The sequence below is a fragment of the Globicephala melas genome, chromosome 7 (assembly GCF_963455315.2).
Source record: "Globicephala melas chromosome 7, mGloMel1.2, whole genome shotgun sequence".
Taxonomy (NCBI): domain Eukaryota; kingdom Metazoa; phylum Chordata; class Mammalia; order Artiodactyla; family Delphinidae; genus Globicephala; species Globicephala melas.
Window position 1 is genome coordinate 51,630,876 of NC_083320.1, and position 23,298 is coordinate 51,654,173.

Consider the following 23,298-nt stretch of genomic DNA (forward strand, 5'->3'; position numbering starts at 1 on the left):
ACCATGTTCTATAAAATCATCAACAGTAAAGTTGTGACCAACATTCTCCCCTCTTAGCACATGTGTGAAAGAAGTGCTCAATATATGATTTGATAATATATAAGCATTTCAGGAGCACATAAAATAATATAGTTTACAGCTGCAGAACTTTATTATGGTTCTGCTCAAAAAAATATTCAAACATATAGTCTAAAAGTCAGATGACAGGGCTCAACATAAAAAAACAAAAATAAGTGGTCTTGCCAAAAGCACTTTATGGCTAAAATGCTATCATCTGTCTGTCTGGTTACATTGGTTGAATAGGTTTGTCTATTACCTATTTAACTTTCTCATACTTTTGATGAAATTTTTATGCTGGACTCTTGCCAAATTGATTGGTTATATTCTTAGAAAATGGCTTGTTTTGCTTTCCTAAGGACACAGGAAATATATTCTAGTTTTTTTCTTTTGAAGAATAAAAAAATGATGTCGTGAACGCCAAAATTACTGAGGTCTACTATGCAAAACACCACAAAGCTGTGCATAGTAAAAGAACATTAAGTCTGATTTGCATCTAAGACTGGAGAAGGAAGGAAAAAGAACAGGTGGGTTTTTCATCTCTTTTCTACACAATCCCACACACTCTGCCATGAACGTGAAGTAACTTCACTCATATCCCAGCAAAACAAACTAAGTTAGAAGATGGGGAAAAAGAATAGGGAATCACATAACGAAAAATTAAACATAGATGTCCTGATGGCTCACCCAGGCAGACAGAGCGAGATGGTGGAATTAAAGACCTCAGTGAAGAGCTAGAACACACTGAGCCTACTTCCAAATCAGCATGGTCTTGGCTAATATCTAAAATGTAGAAAGCACATAGCCATGGGCAAAGCAGAAATGCTATTCAGCCATAAAAAAGAAGGAAATCCTGTCATATGCAACAACCATCTGTGTATGTTCACATGAGAAATGAAAAATCATTCTCAAATATTTTAATACATTCAAAATAGTGAATACTCTTCCCTGGATGTGTCAATTAAAAGAGGATGTAGAAGGAATTATAAGTAAACAAAATAAGTATTTTACTAAATGATGATTTTGTTTTTAAAAGAAAGAATTTTACTATTTTATATAATACATGAAATATCAAGGTGCAAAAACATGGTTTTTTTCACAGATATTTATTAGGTTGGATCTAAATTTACCACTTATATAATGTTTATTTTTTCACGTCTTAATCTTATATTCCATTCGATTGTAAAACTATAAAAAGGAGTGCCACTATTTCCTTCATTTACATTCATTATGGTACATACTCTATACCTGGCACGGTACAACTGACAAAAAATAAGTCCTCAATAAATATCACAGAATTGCTGATTGCTTGTGAAATGTAACATCATAATAACATTTTTTAGATATTTTAATGTAAAATTTTATGTGTAATCATAACCATAGAAATATATATGTATACTTTTTCTCTCCTTTTGTTTTAAAAATAGTAAAATAAATCCAGAAATGGTAATATTTGTATACCAAATTACACTATCTTACATTCAAGAGGGCTCACTGGAAGCATATATTCAATAACCAACTAGCTTGCTCCTTGTAGAATAACATTTTATACATTTAAAGTAGAATGAAGCATTTAGGCATAAGAAGATATTAAGAAAGTGAGAATTTACAGTACTCCCTCACTTATGTCCAGTATCCAAGTAAATTCTGACCTACTTCTACCATATACCAATTGCCAATGACCATATCTAGAAGACAATTCTGAGCCCTGAAAATATCGAATACTTATTTGCTGAACTTGAGGAATTATACACTCTCCCTTCAAACCCATTCATCATTTTAGGCACAGTTTTAATAGACTTAGTTACCACTTAGAACTAGACTGAACAAAAAGCAAATTTTAAGAGGGAAGGCTGGTAGAGACAGATACTTCAACAGCAGGACTGATATCTAGGCAACAGTCACAGTTCTGATGAGACCATCTATTCCATTATTGAAACGCACCCCTATCGAGTGGTAAATATCCACTGTCCTTGAGTCTGCCGGTTGCCCCCTTACCACCGCTCAGGTCTCTCTCCTGGGATCCCCAAATCTTCCCACAACAGGGCAGCTGAACAAGGAAAGCCTGGCACAGCAAGGGGGCTTTCAGAGCCCGGCTCCAGCTCTGTGGCCAGCCTCTGTTGGGTTTTGTCAGTGTCTTTACTACACTGATAGTTAAATACTGTTATCCAGTGAGTCTATGATGCACATTTTTTTCCACATTTTCACATTCCTGAAATCAGGGTCCTTCTTAAAATAGAAAAAAAGTGAGTCGCGGTTTAAGAGGCACCATTTTTTCCGGGGCACATAAGATAATGACTTATAATAAAACAACTTATAATCAATGGTGCCTTAGAAGCAATGAAATAAGGTATGTTGAATATCATTCTTTATTAACAGTAGTAAGAAACGATAGCTGGCAACTGAGAAGAAATCAGGGATAACACTAAAGAAAAACAACTTAGCATACCAGTCTGCCTCCATTTTCTATAGAAAGACAAACAACATAAAACTCCAATTATATTCTTTTCCATGTGCCACTTTAAAAGTGGAAATCATGTACCAAATTGGATACTTTTAATTACCTTCAAAGCCATCATTATCAATGTCGCCAAGATTGACTATAGATTCCCCAAATCTTGCAGCATATTTGTCACTTCCAATGAGCTCTATTTCCATTTCGTTCATGACTGCTCCCTAGATAGAAAGGGGGAGAAAGGTGTCATTATAACACAACTTTACACATGATTTACTGTTGTAATTGGGTATGGATTTTTTCTTAATGCTTCAAACAGGTTGGACAAACTATAGCCTGAGCTTTAGTACACACATCTCAGTTCAATTCAATAAATATTTGTCAAGTATGTCAACACATATAATTAGAGCTCAGAGGACAAAAAAAAAATTGTCAAACTCATGATCCCTAGCTTTGAAAATCCAATAAATCATTTTGATAATTCAATTTAGCAAATATTTAGTGAGTTCCTAGCAAAGGCAATGCACTGTGCAAAGACTGAATGGGTGAAAGGGGACAAGGCAGTGTGTGTATAAGACACTCCCTTTCCTGAAGAAGCCCCCAGTTACAGAAAAGGCATAGTCCAAGCATGTAAATGCCTTAGAAGTACAGACTGCTTCGCAATATTGACAAGCAAGGAGAGCATATCTAACTGTGAGAGCCAGCAGAGATTTCAAAAAAGGAGGTAGCGGTCAAGGTGGCTACTGAAGGATGGGCAAAGTTTTGATATACAGAGAAAATAATCAGCAAAACACAAATTGCAAAGAATTTGGCTATAATCAACTGTATGTACAATGAATGAGGCCGAAAAAAGTCAGACTGCAGTCTTATGGGGTGGGACTTTGAAGGCTGGGAGAAATTTACTCTCAATTTGGAAAACAAGACAGAGCCACTGAAGGTTTCTGAGTTGAGGAGTGACACGACTGAAGCTGGCCTAGGTGATCTTTTTCCAGCAGCACTGAAGCATGGATTGGTCAACTGTTGTCTCTGAAGTTGGAAGATGAGTTATTACAGTTAGACACTCAATAATGTTTCAACAGGAGCTGTTGCAGTAACAGCTGCCAGACCTCTTTCCAAACTCTGATCACGTCACTCCCTTGTATTAAAAACAAAACCAAACCCCATGCACTACGCATCATAGATCCTTCCCTCTTCTCAAACAAGTCTGTTCATTTCCATAGCACACACGTTCTTCCCCTTGTGAAGTGCCCTTCGCCTTTTATTTTCCAACTAAAAAATTCCTATACTTGTTTTGCTCCTAGAGACATGCCTAATGTAAAGAGCAGAAAGCAGAAGAGGCGAGGACGAGAAGGTGCAGACCTAAAACAACACAAAGGCACTGAAGTTCCAGGGGAAGAGCTTCAAGAAGTGGTGATCACTATTCTTCAAGTATTCTCCAGGCACAGAATGGTGACCAAGAGTTCACTGGGGACCCCTGAGAGCTATTTTAGCAGAAGTAGGTGGAAGCCAGATTCATTCAAGTATCATTCTTTCTTGAGTTCATGCAGAAACAATTACTGAGCACCAACTTGTCCAGGACTCTTTCAAGCCCTGAGGAAACAGTAGTAAATAAAACAGATGATTTCTCTCCACACGGTGTCTACACTCCAACGGAAGAACCGACAAACAACAGCAAACCAAACCAATAAACATATAATATAATGTCAGGTAGTGGTTAGTGTCTTTTTAAAGTTAAGAAACAGGAAGTTGGAAGGCAACAAAAGAAGAATAACTTATGCAAGAGGTTTTAAAAGCTGAAATCAATTATAAAATTAACCCCAGTATTCAACAGCGATGCCCTCTCTTGAGGGATGTAGAAGTGAGGGGCGAACAAGAGGATAGTCGAATGGGTAGATCTCCTCCCTTGCCCTCTAAGCAAAGGCAATTCACTTTTATCTGTTTTTCATATTGGGATTGCTTGAGATTTCAGTGGGAAAAACGTTTCTATTATTGCCTTACTTTAGGTATATATGCTACTGTTTAAACTGTTCTCAAAAACTTTAGTTTAAAGAGAAAGAAAAGTATGCAGCTAGCATAAGGAAGACCATTTATGGATAGGAAAATGTGAAATATCTATATAAGAGAGTAATGTCTGATTTCACTACTAATGAGATATGAATGATCACTTCATAGATGATACGCTTTTACTATTAAAATTAAGGTTTAAACAGTCGAGGAAATCCCGGCACGAGAATAACTTTCCTGCTCTATATTTGGAACATTAAGAATCTCCCAGCTTTGTAAGACTGAGTATTTTCTCTCTTAAATTGTAAAGAGTTTAGCCTGGTGCTAAATACTTACTAAATGCTCTGAAACAACTGATTTAAAAAAATACCTTCTGGAAACAGATTTTACTTTGTTAAATCCTAAATGAAAATGCTGTGACTTAAGAAATGAACCAATTTTCTCACAAACCTGTTCTTGCTCTTAAATCAAAGAAACAGGCCAAGAAGACCCCATTAAGGCCCTATCAATTATTTCTTTTGATTTGATGCCAGGAAGATAGACTGTCAAGATAAGGCCAGCAGAACTCTTTAAATGGAATTGTCAAGTGGTCAGTTTCTATTCCAAAACACCCCCCAGAATTGAAAACTCAACCATAAGCAAGTAAATACCTATTTCTACAACTACTGTATCTACTTTGGAATAAACTATGGCAATTTTACATTCTTATCAGGAATATAATCTATATAAATTGTGCAAATTAACATCTTATCAAAACATATCTTGTTTCCAATTGTTTTCAAATCAAGAAATTAAAAACATTTCATACTTTATCTTCTACTTCTAGTAGTGTTTTTGTTTTGTTTTGTTTTGTTTTTTTTGCAGCACGCAGGCCTCTCACCGTTGTGGCCTCTCCCGTTGCGGAGCACAGGCTCCCGACGTGCAGGCTCAGCGGCCATGGCTCACGGGCCTAGCCGCTCTGCAGCATGTGGGATCCTCCCGGACCGGGGCGTGAACCCGTGTCCCCTGCATCGGCAGGCAGACTCTCAACCACTGCGCCACCAGGGAAGCCCTCTAGTAGTGTTTTATAATTACCAAATTACATAGGGACATTCACCATCAAACCAATAGGACATTCACAGTTTTAGGGCTGTATAAAAATCATTCTTTCAAATTAGAGTTGCATCATAATAAAACTGGAAGAAACTTCAACTACTTCAGTGAACACATACAAGCTGTGCATAGGGAAACTCCAGACAACTGATCTCATACTTTCAAGATATCAAAATGGGACAGTGGGGCTTCCCCGGTGGCACAATGGTTGAGAATCCGCCTGCCAATGCAGGGGAAACAGGTTCGATCCCTAGTCCAGGAAGATCCCATATGCCGCGGAGCAACTAAGCTTGTGTGCCACAACTACTGAGCCTGTGCTCTAGAGCCCGTGAGCCACAACTACTGAGCCCGTGTGCTGCAACTACTGAAGCCTGCACGCCTAGAGCCCGTGCTCCACAATGAGAGAAGCCACTGCAATGAGAAGCCCGCACACCTCAACGAAGAGTAGCCCCCACTCGCCACAACTAGAGAAAGCCCACGTGCAGCAACGAAGACCCAACACAGCCAAAAATAAATAAATAAAATTTAAAAAAAATGGGACAGTGGCCCATTCATCATCATATTCCATTTCATTTCTAAAGCATCAGTACAATACCACAATTTTTACTTTCATCAGTAAAATAAGCCTAAAAATCTATAGTCTCAGAACTTTGGAATAAGAAAAGCATCAGTTTCAATCAAAATCCCATACATGGCTACCAAATTGCAGCCAATCAGACTTACAGTGCCAGAGTTGATGTATACAAACACTCTTCCTTCCTCCCTGACGGTGCTCTGCACGGGAGCTCCCACAAGTAGGTCTGAGAAGCCATCTGCGTTGAGGTCCACCGCACAGATAGAAGCTCCGAAATAAGACCCAAGCTGCTCCAAGGCAAACCAGATCCAGTCATTGAGAAAAAAGCAGAATTACTCACCAAAGCCCTCAGTGATACCGAAGGTAGAGACATATTACCTTTTTACCTTTCATTTCATGTAAGATATTTAGTTCTTTTGCATCAATGCTGAATATGTATGCCTGCAATGGGGAAAAGAATTCGGAAAGGTCAGACTGCTATCACATTAAAAATGTTTCAGTCAATGAAAACATTAATTTTCATAACTTGTAATTGCTCAAATATATTTCTGAAAAATCATTTTCAGAGTGATACAAAAGGTTTAGGGAACCAAGTTCACATTAAGATGCCTTCCTTGAAAAACTACCTTCTCAGGAACAATCTTACTGTTTCGTTAGAGAGCACAGAAAATACATATAGTTGCTTTGCTTCCTTGTACAGCAGAAACTAACACAACATTGTAAAGCAATTATACTCCAATTAAAAGAAAAAAAAAGAAAATGTTGTTTGTCTCAATCCTCAAAGTCATGTTCATGCAGCAATGTAACAAAAACTAGAACGAGAAATAACATTTTGTTCTTTCTGGTCCTACCACAATTGTACCAGGAATGTAGCTGCCTTGATTTGCCTTCAGCTATAAACTTATTAACCAATAAATGTATTCCTTGGACATCTTGAGACAATTCTATCTCAGAAACAATTACTCATAGGAAAGAAGAGCCTCATTTGATTTATGTAGTCTTCCTGAAAGCTTTCCTGCTCAATTGTATCTAAAAGCCATACGACTTTCGCCCGTTTTCCCCACTAAATGCAGCACACTAAATTTCGCCCACTAAATGCAGCACACTTCTCATCATTTCCAGCTTCATTGCTTAGAATTTTTGCAGTTCCTCCTGTAATATCTCATTCTCTCATGCAATCCATATGAACCTTTTAGAAGAAATAAATATAAAAATGTAACTCTTACTTTACCAATCTGTTCATGTTGAGGGGCTCCTCCAACTACCTCGGTAGTGTGCCGACTCCGAAAATGACCAGCTCCAACCGAGTATCCTTCAAGAAAATGGAGACAAGTATGAGAATCATCATTCGCAATGGGTACAATTCATTATCATAAATCCACTTATAGAATGGATCATAAATCCATTCATAATTAAATGAGACTGAATTCAAAATGATAACAGTAAATAGAGTTTTAAGAATATTTAGAATAGCAATACTCAAAATTGGTTTTTATATGCTTTAAGCAATTATTAATCTGTGTGTTAATATGGCTTATATGTTTAAGTCTTAGAAACTGAAGATAGCACCTTTACATGTGGTCTGTTAGTCTCTGTATATTAGGACATGGTAGTTTCTACGATTACAACAGAAATATTTTAACGTATATAAAATATAACATTTTGAACTTTAAGTAAAAAAAAAAAGTCTTCTTAAACTTCAACTTTTCTTGCCCTGAAACCTTCCGATTGTGATAAAACTGTATGATTACACAAAAGGTAAAATATTCTTATTTTATTATGTGATAAAAGGCATAATACTAAGTTACATTTTTAACATAATGGTTCAAGATATCCTTCAACCATAAACAAGTAAATGCTGAACTGTAACTGAATTCCCTCCATTTTAAAATAAATTCCTTCTGTATGAATGGGGGGGGAGGTTCACTTCAAATGTGAACAGCCTATATTCAGAAATAATTACAATAAGAATGATAAAAATAGTTATGCTCTGGGAAATATTCTAAGAACTTATGAGGCAAAGGTCAATGGGCCGTTTTTAGACCCATATTCTTCATAATGTTACCCATTGTCTAGAATGCTGTCTGCAGTCCCACTGACTTTCAGCTGGTCCTTGAAGAAACTATACTTACTCATCCATTCATGATTAAATGAGTTGTTTCATGTAGAGTGCTTACAAAAGTTCCTAGGAGATGACAGGCACTCAATAGATGCTATCTTTATAATAACAAGTTGACTGCATAAAGATAAGCTTATAAGTGATTTACTGCAAAAGAGGAAGCTAAACCAGGAGTTCCAATCTAAGAATTATATATTGATGATAATAGTTACATACATAAAATATTAAGTTAACTGAAGTTTCAGAGACTATATCCTTAAAAAGGGAGTTTCTGAAATGGCTTTTTAATTACTACTGGCCATTTTGATCTTTTTTTTTTTTTTTTTTTGCGGTATGCCGGCCTCTCACTGTTGTGGCCTCTCCCGTTGCGGAGCACAGGCTCTGGATGCGCAGGCTCAGCGGCCATGGCTCACGGGCCCAGCCGCTCCATGGCATCCGGACCAGGGCACGAACCCGTGTCCCCTGCATCGGCAGGCGGACTCTCAACCACTGCGCCACCAGGGAAGCCCCATTTTGATCTTTTGAAGATACAACTTCCCTTATTTATAATTACTAGTATCTGTAAGGCAGAGATAATTCGAGTTTGTCCATTTTTATAGTACCTAAATAACTTCCGAATTTCACTTGATTGTGTCTGTCTAAAAAAGCTTTGTATTTATTTGTAGTTATATTGTAGACGAAAAGAGAGCCGGTCCAATACGATGCTCCTGGAGCTCCCATCACAATTAAGTCCTGTAAGAAAAAAAAAATTATCATCATTTAAAAGTTTAATCTCACCACCCAAAACCTCCTCCAGATACACACTTTAAGAGTGACAAAAATACATGTTTATAAATTTCTGAAATGTAAGCATTTTATGAGTTTAAAAACACATCAAAAAAGCCAGAGAAGCTAGCTAATGAATTTTCACCTAAAATGAGAATTTCAGAGAAGAAACGCTGAAACTCTCATTTCATGCTCATCAGCGGACTTTAAAATCAAAGGTAGAATCACTGAACACTAGAGTAAGCTTTGGGGAGAAAGGCAATGTGGTTTTCTACTAAAGTAAACCCTATCTATCTGGGTAACTCATTAGTGCTCATTACAGAGATAATTGTGTGTTGCCAAAGAGTAAAAAATGGACTTAATTTATTTCAATTTGCAAAAAGCTAATGAATAGGTTCCTTAATAATGTTAGCTTGGAAAAAAAACAACTCAAATGAAATTGGGGCATACTTGATGATAAGCGTAGGAATTTAGAAGAAAGGAAAGAGCAGACACTTGTCTGGTGAAATATGAAAACTTTTCAGCAGTTAAAGCTATGTAACATTTCTAAATTTCCTAAACAATCCAAACTTTGAAAAAAAAAGGTCAATTTAAATAGAAAGAAAGCAAGCATTATTATTTTCCCATACTAGGCAATATTTAAGGAAATTGTTAACCCCAGGCGTGATACAACCTGTCTACAAAGATTTAGAAAACATTCATAACTTCATAATGGGTTGTTGAGAGAAACTGGGAGATTTAGGAGTTGAGTACAATTGTGATCTTTCACTGTGTATGTGATAGTGTTAGAAAAAGAATAATAGAGTTTGGGACCATATCTCATTTAAGAGGATATTATTAAGTTCTTAAATCTCCCAGTTCTCACACTTCTAATGAAAAGTGTTAACTCATACGCTTCCTCCCCCCAGCAATTTAATAACTAAATATAACACACCTAGATATTTTCAATGCTTAAATTAACAAATAACTACAGCTACTTTTGATTTCTATTAAATTCTTCATAAAAGTAACCTTCTTTAGTATAGACTTTTAGTTGGTCTTGCGTGACACAGCCATCTAAATATTAATATTTTATCAATACGTATGTCGAATATTGAGTGGTGAAAATTAAGTTGTATTACACTCAAATTTAAGAGACATATTATTTGAGTATTATACAATTTTTCTTCAAAGCATAATATCAATCTTCTAAGTCAAATTAAAATTCTATATGTAAACATCCATAGCAGCTATTTTGGGACAATTACCTCTGTGTAAAAACTAGATATTCCAGCTTGACATGATGCAAAATTTTCTCCAAATTTTCTCACATAATCTAAAATAAAGTAGAAAAACAATTCACGATTTCATTTTAAAACAGACAAAATCTGCATAATTTTATTTATAAATCCTTATAAGTATACCTTTTAAGAGCTCTTTTACAGTATTATTTTTAAAAAAATAGTAAGTGGTAAAATTTAAGGTCACAAATATCTTCCACGTTGATCTTCAAAATATTCTTGTGAAATAGCACTAGAAAAATCTACCCAGCCTCTTTTCCATGGGAAGAACATGCGGCATACACTCAAAAAGTTGTCAGGTGAGTATCTAAGACAGAGGTAGGATTTGTGGCTTCCAGTTCAGGTTTCCATTTAAAATAGGCTTCCTAGATTTTTGCCTGGCTGAAAATAACAGAGTCAAGATCTGCATGGAGATGGAGGGTCTCTTCTTACAAAGCCCCCATGAATGGTTGCTTTGTGAAACTTACTAGGGGCACAAAACTTGCTTTACCTGAAGAACTGACATGAGTAAACCTCTATGAAGATACAGGACCACATCTTCATTTTGGCTTTGCTAACCAGAAATGTTAAATAAATTGCTGTCATTTATAATGACCACTCCCTGTCATGCTTTTTCATTCCTTTTTATATCTTCTCTGGTCCTATATATATTTTTTGATTTAAAAAATATTACCATAATTTTAGGTGTCTTAGGTTTCTGCCATCATGTTTTGTTTTTTCATAGAATGTGGCTAGGTATATATTTATACATATATTTATTTACATATATATTCATACATACATATATGTGTGTGTGTGTGTGTGTATATATATATATATATATATATATATATTTGGGGGTGGTGCACATTGTCATCTATGGACACTGGATGTCCATGTACAAAGTCACCCAGAGAACACATGAGAAAATGTACAGGACTGAAGTCTACACCCAGGGAGGCACCAGCATTTTGTGAAGGGACCAGCCAGCAGTAGGACAAGAGTTGCAGAACATTAAGTGGTCAAATGCATCACTTCACACCAGTAGAATAGTCAGAAGTTGTTTCTGGGGCAATTAAAAGCCCCAGACATGGGGCCAGCTAGGTGGGGAGGGGTGCTGCAGTTGAGGGGTGTATTTAGCTTGCATCTCTACTAGACTGTCCTTTGACAGGTTTCCTTCAGCCTATACAGCTAATTCCTATTGTCAAACATTTGCACACTTGATTTTAAAGGGAACCAAGTTCACAAGGGAAAAGGCCTCACCTGAACTGAAGATTATGACTCAGGCTGGGCAGGTTTACATTATGGAGAGACTGCAAGACCCCAAATGACCATGAAGGCCGCTACAGCCAGGGAGAGAGGCCTCTACTGTGAAATGTTTTGAAGTGTAAAGCATAAACTATTACGCAAAAGAGGATAATAGCTAGAGTAAATTTTACTGCAATTGAGAAGTTAAAATTCACCTTTTATCTTCTTGGCATTCAAAGGCAAATTAGGAATACAGACGATATAATCTTTTCTATTATATCAAATTCCAGGGAGGGAAGACTCCAATATTAATAAAACCAACTCAATTTGCATACTTGCTCCAAGTTTTGTCAAGTAATAGAAATTTCCTTTGGACACTGGGATAATCATTTTGGTTAGAAAAACTGGAACTTGGCATTCATATATATTTTATCCTTTCCAAAGACACATTTTCAGAATTTTAGTTCTGTTGCAGGTATCATTTTTTCAATACTCTGTGGACATTTACCTCTAACTTTGCTCATTTCAGTTTATGTCCTAGCTCTGCATGCACTAACCATGACCTAAAATTTTTATGGGAAAGACCTTTCAAACTTAAGATACCAATCCCTTGCAATGTCAAGGAAAACAAATAAATTTGGGGAAATAAAAAAGACAGTGAGTGGGAAAGATCTGCTTACATTTATACTTTGGATCTTTCTAAATCTTGTTGGAAGCTAAAGGTAAAGCAAGAAACTTAAACAATTTTCTTGCTTCTGATCGTATTTTTCAATCTATTTCATGATTTGAAGTGTCCTGCACTTGCTGGGCATTAGACTCCCTTATACTGAATAGAAAATGTATTTAATGCTAAAGTGGTAATGCTCAACTAGATGCTAAAATTATTCAAATTAAATTGTAGAATTCCTAGTCCTAAAAACACAGTACATTTTTGAAAATTAAAACAACCGCAAGTGGATAAAAAAGGAAATAATACTCTGAGTAGTTAAAGGAAACAGAGCTATTTCAAAGATCCTCCCACCCCAAACCAAACATCCCAAATTGAAAATTGAAGAAAAATTTTTAAAGGCATTCACTTATTTCTCTTGATTCAGTTAATATCAAAACCATGCCTTACCTTGATAGCATGGAGCTATTCTTTTACTCAGCTCTGTTCGTAAATCAGAGGGCATTCCATAGCAAACACCCGTGGGGAGCTTATTTTCATTCTTTATGTAAAATATATTTTTCCATCTATGCCCACAAGTCTGAATAAAACATAAAAGTAGACCATATGATGTGAAAGTCACACCCAGGGTATCTGATTTCACGATGTGATCAGTGGACTAATTTCAATAACCTACCACGATGGAGCCATTTTCTCCTGGCTGTCTGGAAAGCGTGACCCCCAACCATTGATTGTCTCTTTCTTCCAAACAAGTCTTTCCACAAGGTTCTCCATTAGGGCTACCTACAGCATTTGAAAATAATTTTATCATCAGCTATCTTGAAAACAATATTATTCTACAAGAGCAAACAAACACACATGCTTATCCCCAGTGTTTTTTCCTTCAGCCCTCTGTGGAATGCCCCCTTTCCCTGCTTCTTTGTCATCATACATTTGGTGCACATTGTTGGGGTAACCGTCAGTTAATCTGTGCCAACATAATTGTTCTCTCACAGGTGATTTTTGTTTGTAGAAATGCCCTCTGACTGCTAACACCAGGAAGAGATGGCCTTGAAATAGGAGATAGCTAACCAACATGACTAAGAGAGGGGAAACCAGTTTAAAACAACATTGGCTGTGCAAGTCCAACTGCATTGTGTAATACTTGGCAGAGAATGTCATCTTTGTTTTGATCATTTATCTAGCAATGTAGGCAACATTTCCAGAGCACTTTTTTTAAACGTTTCTTGTTCTGAGACATTAAGAATAGAAGGACTACAATATGGTCCTCAGCATTTAAGTCACAATTTGTTGAAGCTGGAGGTGATGATGGAGCATGTGGAAAGCAGCTGTGTATAATTAGCATACTAATAATGCCAGTATTTAAAACAAACTGCCCTATGGTTTACATTTAGTGGTTTGTGACATTCTCAACAAAGAAAAAAAGACTTTGAAAAGCTGGATTATTTTAGCAAAGAAACAACGTCAATAGGCACTTTCACAAAGGCATGAATAACCAGAAAGCCAAAAGTAAAATATTACACACGGGCAATACTTCTAAACTGGGCAAGAAAAAGTGATCAGCCCAGTAATTTTTCTTTTTGTTAAAGTGACTTATTTGCTTTGTAGCTGGGATCCTGTATTAAATGTGATTTCAAGTAAGTGATTTTGGGGGAGAATAAGATGCAGTATATTAAGATTCCTTTTGCTATTTCCACCCACTTCAATTGCCACATGACAGTTCCGTTACAAAGGCAGATAAAAACATTTGCATCAATTTGACTGGATAGGGACATGGAACTTTTTTTTTTAACTTAATTTTGGTACCAAGTTTTCATACATTGATAGGGACCACGCTCTAAATCATCAAGCACTTATAACCTTGACCCCTAGATAATGCTTCCTGGGCAAACTCAGAATACTTTCATAGATGAGGTTAGTATTAGAAAGTGAAATTATCTGCAGTTAAGTCTCCTGGGTAAGAGAGATTTTAAGGAGTGTGGAAAGATATTTGTGCATACATTTTATGAACATTTGTTCGTTCTCTTAAAATGTTGTTCAGGACAAACCAACCCTTCAACACAGCTAAACTGAAGAAAGTTTCCTAGCCCCGTCTCTGGAGATTGATTTAGTTGGTCCAGGTGAGGCCCTGATTACCCCAGGTGATTCTCATGATCTGGAACATTGTTACCATGGTATATGGATAGTCTTTTTTTGGCCAATTTTCTTGGAGAATAGTAATGTCAACTCCCACCTATTGGTAGTGCCCGCCAAGAGCATGAGACAGAGAAATACGACTAAGGATCTGTCTGGAAAAAGAATGCTGGGGTTGATTAGCAATGTCTACTTGGAATGGGAAGGGGATATTGCTGCAGCCCAAACCTTGATCAAGGATGGTCCAGGTGGAAGCATAAGGTTTCTATATTCAAGTTAATAAAGAAAGGAAGGAATAAGGGAGAGGGAAAGACAATTATGTTGTACTACTGAATGGGTAAGGTCTAACATAGAAAGTTGTTACCAACGTAATTGAAAGAAAGTGAAAGAATGACAAATAAATTTACATTTTCATTGTGATGCAAATTTCAGTTTGACTTTTTGCTAAAATTGTCCGTTGCTTTTTTTTTTTTAACTAATGTCAAAAATAGATGATAAATGGTAGATTCGTCTACCTGAAGCTGAAGTTATTATTTATCCCAATAGATACTTCAACAAAGTATCTTCTCTGAAAATACCAAAGTCTTCCTCAAATTACAGTCAACACTCAGTTAACTAAGCAATTGTGCAGGAGGAAAATTAAGGACAGGAGAGGACAGAGTTCACAAATAACACATTATCTCTGTTAAAATGTGGTATATTTAATGGACAGTTTCATTAAGATTACGGCCAATATTTAGGAACAAATTTAGTGTCCTAGAGATGCCACCCCAATGTTTAAAAACATATAATAGTATGTACGTAGTAAACATACAATAGTTTAGAACTAAAAAATACCATGTAAATTGCTGAAGAAAATGGCCCAAAAGTTCTTATGCACAAAAATTGTGAATTGTCATCTGTTTCTTAGCTGAGCTCTCTTATTTGTAGATTTGAAAATGAAAACTAGAGAAACTCTTGTGTTATAAAACTGTTTTCTGTGTCCACAGATTATTCCCCATTGCATCCTTTCTGTTTTAGTTTTAGCCTCACCAGGTGACATCACAATGTCATCACTGCTCAGATTCTCACACTTAGAGTCACACACTTAGATAACTCTAGTAAGTGGACAGACATACAGACTCCACTTATACAGGTTTCTTCTTTCCACTTCCTAATACTGCTTCTGCCACAGAGTAGCACCCAACAGCAAAGAGAATCCTGAGGTACTTTCAGCACTGGTTACAAGACAATATCAGTTCAAAGAACAGCCTATAAATCCCCACTACTGACCTGGGTTTTCATTTCTAGCAACTTTTCACCTTTACTTCTGTAATGCCTGCAGAATCTTGGCAGAGAGGTCAGCCCTTCACATCACCAACTTATGCTCAGGGCCCCTCCAGAGCTTTGCCTTAACTTCCTTGCTCCGGAGGCCACGCCTTTTCTCGTGGTTCTCAGCCCTGACTGGACATGAGGATCACCTGGGGTGATGGTGGTGGTGGGGGGGAACGTTTGGAACAAATACTGACACCTGGTCCCACTCCCAGAGGCTCCGATTTGATGTGCCTGGGTTGAGACCCAGACATCAGAATTTTTCAAACAGCTCCCCAGTAACAGTAGTGTGCAGCTGGGCTTGTGAGCAACTGCTCTGCAATGTACATGGTTATGTCATTTCCTGTGTTATATGTGAAAGGAACTACTCCATTTAGAAAATAGTAGTAATACCTTTTTGCCCTCCTTGGTTTCACCTAAATATTGGAATAGGATATCAAATATTAAGCCAATTTTCTTCATGTGGAAATACAGTATTTCTGATTTGGTCAGAAATGATGATCATTAGAACTGTCATGAGAAAGCTAATTCTCATGAATTTCCCTGACAGAACACCATAAATAAACGCAGATTATATTTTATCCAAATGTCATGCTGAAATGATTTATAATCTGGTTTTCAATTCAGCTCATACATTACTGATCTAAACTCAGAAAATCAAATCAGCTTCATAATTGAAAAAAGTACTTTACATGGTTTAACATAAAAGAGGTCAGCAGAAATTAACATGTGATAATTTTCCATGCTTTTATATAACTAGAATGACTAATTCTTAGCGCAGTTGAATGCATTTTCCCAGTAGACGTTAAAAATATAAAGCACATAAAAACCATAACCCTTATTCTAAAAATTAAGCCCATCTTTCCCTTTCTTTTTTTTCCTCTTTCGATTTTCATTTGGGAAAGAAAATATAAAAATGTATGCTTACTATTCAGTTTTTATTTCCACTTATTGATTTTGTTTCAGTGTATACATGAGTATATAAATGTGAATAAGCAGTAATTTTGATAGATGGATACAAAGGATGTTAGTACAAAGCCAATTAGGTACATTCTTTACTACTCCCCCCCCTTTGTCTTTTTTGCTCTTATTCACATCATCTGTTTTAGTGCCATTTTTCCAAGTGCCAAAATGTGACAGAGAATATGGAAGACTAGATATTTGCTCTTGATTGTCATCTCCATGGGGGCAGACTGACTATTTTGTTGACTGTGGCATTCCCACAGCACAGAACAGGGCCTTACATGCAGTAGGCAGGAACAAAATATTTGCTGAGGGAGGGAATTCTGAAACCCCTTATACCACCACAAAATCCTCTAGTAGAGGATACTACTACAAAATTTTCACCAAACTCTCAGGGATCTAAGCTTTGGAAAGGTCTTCTTCCTTCTCTACTATTCTCTCCTACTTCCAAAATATTAGTCCCTTAAGTTTTAAGACAGTAACAGATGGTCTGAAGGAAAACAGCGTTTGCAGGTTTGAAGATCTTTACAAAGTGCGATATGTGAGTAGGATGATGTAGGACTGAGAATTAGCTGGGCCTCCAGGAAGTGCCTGTCTCAGAGGGGTTCTGCAAGGATTTGGGGACTAAATGAGGTATATGTGAAGGGCTCGGGCTAGAGCCTGGCAGAGAAAGCAAGAAAACATTAGCTGATGCTGACATTATTATTTTAAGGATTAAGCTAAAGATACGATTAAGCTGCACATATGTCATGGGATATATCCTCCTCCCTAACATATTTGTGGCATATCAATGTCAGCGAGCCCTTACCATACACATTAACTCTTTATTTCTCAGAGTAGCAACAGAGGACAGTGTTATCGATCCCATTTTACAGGTAAGGAAATAGAATCTTAAAGAAGTAAAGTGATTTGCCCAAATCCATGGGGCTGGTAAACAGAAAAGATTAGAATCAAAAACCAAAACCTTTTAGAATGAAATACTGCCATTTGCAGCAATATGGATGGACCTAGAGATTAATATACTAAGTAAAGTAAGCCAGACAGAGAAAGACAAATATCATATGATATCACTTATATGTGGAATCTAAAATATGATATAAATGAACTTTTTACCAAACAGAAACAGACTCACAGACACAGAAAACAAACTCACGGTTACCAAAGGGGAAAGGGTGGGGAGGGATAAATTAGGAGTTTGGGATCAGCAGATACAAACTACTACATATAAAATAAACAACAAGGTCCTACTGTATAGCACAGGGAATTATATTCAATATCTTGTAATAAACCATAATGGAAAAGAATTTTTAAAAAAAGGAAATCAAAAGCTTTTAGAAATTGAAGATCTAAAAGTAGTTACTTTCCACTAATCTGGAGTATATACAATAGAACTGTACACATATTTCAGACATATGAATTATCTGGATAAATTTTACTTTCTAAACCTTTTTTTTCAGATGAAAATGTGTAAAATATCACAAGTCTGCCCACAGACTATACAGTCAACTTTCTAGTGTTCACAAAAAATGTTACTTACTTGGTCCCTATCTTACCCTGACCTTTTCCTCAACTGAGATCAGTTCTCAATATTTTGGCATTTACACTGAGGAAGGACCAAGGGGAAAGACCAGACTCAAAGGTCTTCTTTCTGTAACCTTTTGACAGCTTGAGTGACACACTTTGTGGGTAGGGGAGCCTGGGACTTCTGGATGCAATGACAAGTTTGGTTTATCTGCTTGTGTCACTGGGCTGTGGCTTCATCAGTTCAGACATTTGATTGGGGCTCTCAGACTGGCCTTTTGGCTACTAAGAGAACACATGCATTTATCTGATCTTTCAAAAGATGTGACATAATTTTCAAGTTTCAGAAAAATAGTGAAAGACCTTACTTCCACCAATTACTTTTTCTTTTTTTAACGTGAAGCTCTATTCCATTGAAAGATGAGTCCTGTATTTTCAAACTCTTCCACTAGAAATTTTTCTTAAATAATCCTGAAAAATAAATGACCCTTGTTCTAGTCTATATTCTATAAAGATTCTTTGTTCATTCATGCAAGATATCTTTATTTGTAGAAGCGATAATTACCGAGGGAAAATGATCATACAATTCCTTCATTTACCAAGATTCAGAATATAGAAAAAACATATGGGATTAAAAGCAAACGAACCAATTCAAAGATGACCAGATTACAAGGCCTACCACTGGAGGGTTATAAAAATTACAGAAAATTTGTGTCTGTGCATACAAGACTGCCTGGCACCTAGTAGGTGTTCATTAAATGTAAATGCTTCTGCTCCCCAGGGTACCCACATTGCGTTGATGTGGACACACCAGCAGAGGGAGCTCACAATGTTGTGAGGTTGGATCAGCAGCCTTCCTTCAGCTCTTTAAGCCAAATGGCCGCTTGTTTTTGTTTCTTATCAAACACTAATTACTATTAGATTCATTATATTATTTTTATTATATTAAACTGTGTACTTTTCCCACACATCTAATAAAATGTGGTGGAGATGTTTCTGAAAGGTAACAGTGATGTTCATGAATTTAACAGCAATAACAATAACTTGGAGTAATGAAAAGTGAAATACCCAAGTTTTACAGGAGATATGGGACATGAAAGTACTAAACTTCCAAGACCATTTCCTCCAAGTCATCTAGGGGCAAACGAGAGTCAAAATATCAAATTAAACATCAAAATTAGAAACCATTCTTGAAGTATTTTTTTTCTGGAAAAATATGTTTAAGTGTCATATTCTACGACTTCCTAATAAAAATCTGATAATGGCTGATAATCACGCTCAATTTATGTGAGAAACAACTCCTATAATCACAGGCCTGAAAAAGCCAGCTATTTAAGTCCTCTATTTCATTTGATTTTAATTACATTTTTTATTTAATAACCATATTTATTTTACTGTGTTGTATTTAGGAAGAGAGTTCCACACAGAAGTGAACAAGTTCTGGCAGTAGAGGCAAGCTTGATGGTTGCAATTTTATGAATCTGAGTTGATCCTGAGACATCACTAGGCTTCAGAACCCTAGAAAACCATCCTGCTGGTGAGCTTGAACCTAAGATCGGGGTTTCCTCCAGGTGCCTTAGGGCCAAACTTCTTTAAATTCCTACAGAAAACCTATACAAGTATTTTTACTAAGTACAGCAGAAAAATGTACAGCAACGGATATATTTGCTGTGCATAATTTAAAGAAGGAATGTTTTCTTACAATAATTATAGAATTATTTATATAATAAATAACACATTATATGCTTTGTATGTGCCAGGCACACTTTTAATACATGTAAACATGTATATTAAGTCATTTAATTTTCGCTATATCCCTATGAGGCAGGTATTATTATCATTATCCCAATTTCACAGATGGAGAAGCTGAAACAAAGGGAGACTAAGCATCTTGCCCAAAGTCACACTACTTGTAAGGGGGGAAGGAAGGATTCAAACCCGTACTGTCATCCACCACCGTACACCACTTTACAATGATTTGCTATTAGTATTTTTCACTGTTAATCAGGAAATGAATCCAAGTATCAACATTATTAATAATCTTATTCTAATTCTATTTCTATAATAACTTATTATATAACATTAACTTCCAATATTAGAAAATAAAGAAAGAAAATTCTGTACTTCCATGGTTTTCAACTAATCTCTTAGACTTAAGCATTCATTTGAAAAAGTATCACTCATATATAGATACCATTTTGAGTGTCTTTGAAACAAGAATAAGGCAAAAATGTAAACAGAAAAAAAACTCCAGGGAAACCTGCCCTCATTTAATGCTCAGTGGTCAATACTGAAGTTCTGAGCCTGGTTTTGGAATTCACAGGGTAGGATGGAGGAGGAGGTCAGGCTAATAACAAGGTTTAAAAATATGTGAGGGCTTCCCTGGTGGCGCAGTGGTTGAGAGTCCGCCTGCCGATGCAGGGGACACGGGTTCGTGCCCTGGTCCAGGAAGATCCCACATGCCGCGGCGTGGCTGGGCCCGTGAGCCATGGCCGCTGAGCCTGTGCGTCCGGAGCCTGTGCTCCGCAACGGGAGAGGCCACAACAGTGAGAGGCCCGCGTACCGCCAAAAAAAGTGAGAAAAGTAAAAATCAGTCAGAGAGTCCATGGCATCATTCTGTACCAATCAATGTAGGATCAGACTGAGATGAGGGGTTACCGATAACAGAGGACATCTTTTCATTCAAAGTTTAAACAGTGGGATAATATGTTGCAGAGACAATGATTTGCAGACAAAATAATGATATTCTAATAAGTACTAGAAAATGGTCACAAGAAAACAGAGAATAGCACTGGGGCGAGGTAGACCTAGAAAGATTTCACAGAGGGTAGATATTGACAAGAGACTTCTACAAAGGGTATCATTTTAAAAGGACATGTCTAATCCACTTCACAAAATATTTCCTGCAAAAGAGATTTGATAACTAAATCTATACTCTTACTACTTCTGAACATATTCATTGAGAATTACAGTATTTCATATAAATTATATGAAAAAGATTTCAAATCATTAAAAATAGATTCTTGGGGATAAACTGAGAGCATCAGAACCAACACACTGCATTACTGAGCCCAGTTCTGTCACTTGCAAGTCCACTTCCATATTTAATTTGATATCTCCAGCTCTTCCTATAATTAAAATCCCCTTGTTTGAAAGACAGTCAGTTCCGAGCTTCCTATCTCAGGAGTGTGTATTCTTTAGATTGCCTGGTAGAGTAGGCAGAGTCTGGAACCCAAGGCTGGCCTAGACCTCTTGGAACAATATTGAAATATACAGCAAGCCCCAGAGGATCCCACCCATATCTGAGAAATGCACCCATCCATTTCACATTCATTGAGATTTTACTACATGCTCATCAAAACTGGTCAGAACTGGCTCAATTATTCTTCCAGGAAAACTTCTCTCCTCATCCAAACACTTTCTTCTCCCCACTGTGTGTCTCTATCATTATGCATGTTACGTTTTCTTGTAAGTAATTATCTGTTTCCCTGTTTCTCCTGTCACTGAGTTCTTTCAGGGCTTTAGCCATCTTAGCCACCTTTCTATTCCCAGTACCAGCATAAGTAATTGATAAAATTTATTTAATAAAGGAAGAACCCAGTTAAAAGAGTTGACATCTGCCACCAATATTTTCGCACTCCTCACTTCTCAACCCTCTGAAGTCTGGTATCACCACTAAAACTGGTCTTACCAAGGTTACTAATGAACCAATTTTCTCTAAATCCAGCGAAACCTCCTAAGTTCTTACCTAGCTTGACCTCTTGGCAACTTTTGATACTGCCAACCACTCACCTCTTTATAGAATCTCTCATTCCTCTACTTCCATAGTGCCACACTGACCTGATTTCCTAGCTACCTCTTTGGCTTTTCCTTCTCAATCTATTTTTCAGGCTCTTTTTTCTTCTCCAATGGTTTTCAACCATGGATGAATATTGGAATCATCTGGGGACCTTTGGAAACTCCTGATGCACTGCTAAGGGTTCTGCACCCAATTCCAACGTGTGTGTGTGTGTGTGAAGTTTTCCACACCATCAACAAGCAATTCTCTGATACCAGGTGGGTGTCCTGCAATTCAACTCCATTGTAACACTATCTAACCTGTAAATAATGTCAGATCCCACAGGTTAAGGGTTCAGTCCTACATGCTCCTTGACATAGGTCTTAGTGATGATTTTTTAAATCTGACACCAAAAGCAAAAGCAACAAAAGCAAAAATAAATAAGTGGGACTACATTATACTAAAAAACTTCTGTACAGAAAAGGCAACATACTGAATGAGAAAAAATATTTGCAAATTATATATCTGATAAGGGGCTAATATCCAAAATATATCAAGAATTCATATAACTCAATAGCAAAACAAGCAAACAATCTGAGTGGAAGACCTGAATAGACATTTTTCCAAAGAAGACATACAGATGGACCAGAGGTACATAAAAACATGCTCGACATCACTAATCATCAGGGAAATGCAAATCAAAACCACAATGAGCTATTACCTCACACCTATCAAAATGGCTATTATCAAAAAGACAAGAGATAACAAACGTTAGTGAGGATGTGGAGAAAAAGGATATGTATTGTTGGTGGGAATGTAAATTGGTACAGTCACTATGGAAACAGTATGGAGCTTCCTCAAAAAATAAAAGATAGAACTACCATATGATCCAACAATTCCACTTCTGGGTATTTATCAGAAGAAAATGAAAATACTAACTCAAAAAATATTAGGTACCCCCCATATTTATTGCAGTATTATTTATAATAGCCAAGATGGGAAACAACCTATATGTCCACTGAAGGATGAGTAGATGAAGAAATTGTGGTACATATATGCAATGGGATATTATTCAGCCAAAAAAAGAATGTAATCTCGTCATTTGCAACAACATGACTGAACCCCGATGACATTATGCTAAGTGAAATAAGTCAGATAGAGAAAGACAAATACTGTATGATCTCTCTTATATGTGGAATCCAAAAAAAAGAAAAAAAAACAAGCTCACAGAGAGAGAGAGAACAGATATGTAGTTGCTAGAGGCGGGGGTGGGGAGGGAAAAATGGTGAAGGGAGTCAAAAGGTACAAAGAGAAAAATAAATACAGTGCATTACTGAGCAACACCAAAAAAT

The 23,298-nt window shown here is 36.7% G+C and overlaps 1 protein-coding gene across 3 annotated transcripts in view; it reads right to left on the minus strand.

Moving 5' to 3' along the window:
* The window catches only part of ITGA4 (integrin subunit alpha 4), an 86,368-nt gene that overhangs the window by 51,236 nt on the left and 11,834 nt on the right, over positions 1-23,298 (minus strand). For all 3 annotated transcript variants that reach the window (XM_030850512.2, XM_060302181.1, XM_060302182.1), the window contains 8 exons: positions 12,917-13,023; positions 12,691-12,820; positions 10,314-10,381; positions 8,904-9,033; positions 7,409-7,494; positions 6,561-6,623; positions 6,332-6,469; positions 2,622-2,733 (listed from right to left, as the gene is read on the minus strand). In XM_030850512.2, the coding sequence (XP_030706372.1) occupies positions 2,622-2,733; positions 6,332-6,469; positions 6,561-6,623; positions 7,409-7,494; positions 8,904-9,033; positions 10,314-10,381; positions 12,691-12,820; positions 12,917-13,023 (834 nt within the window). The remainder of the gene's footprint in view (positions 1-2,621; positions 2,734-6,331; positions 6,470-6,560; positions 6,624-7,408; positions 7,495-8,903; positions 9,034-10,313; positions 10,382-12,690; positions 12,821-12,916; positions 13,024-23,298) is intronic.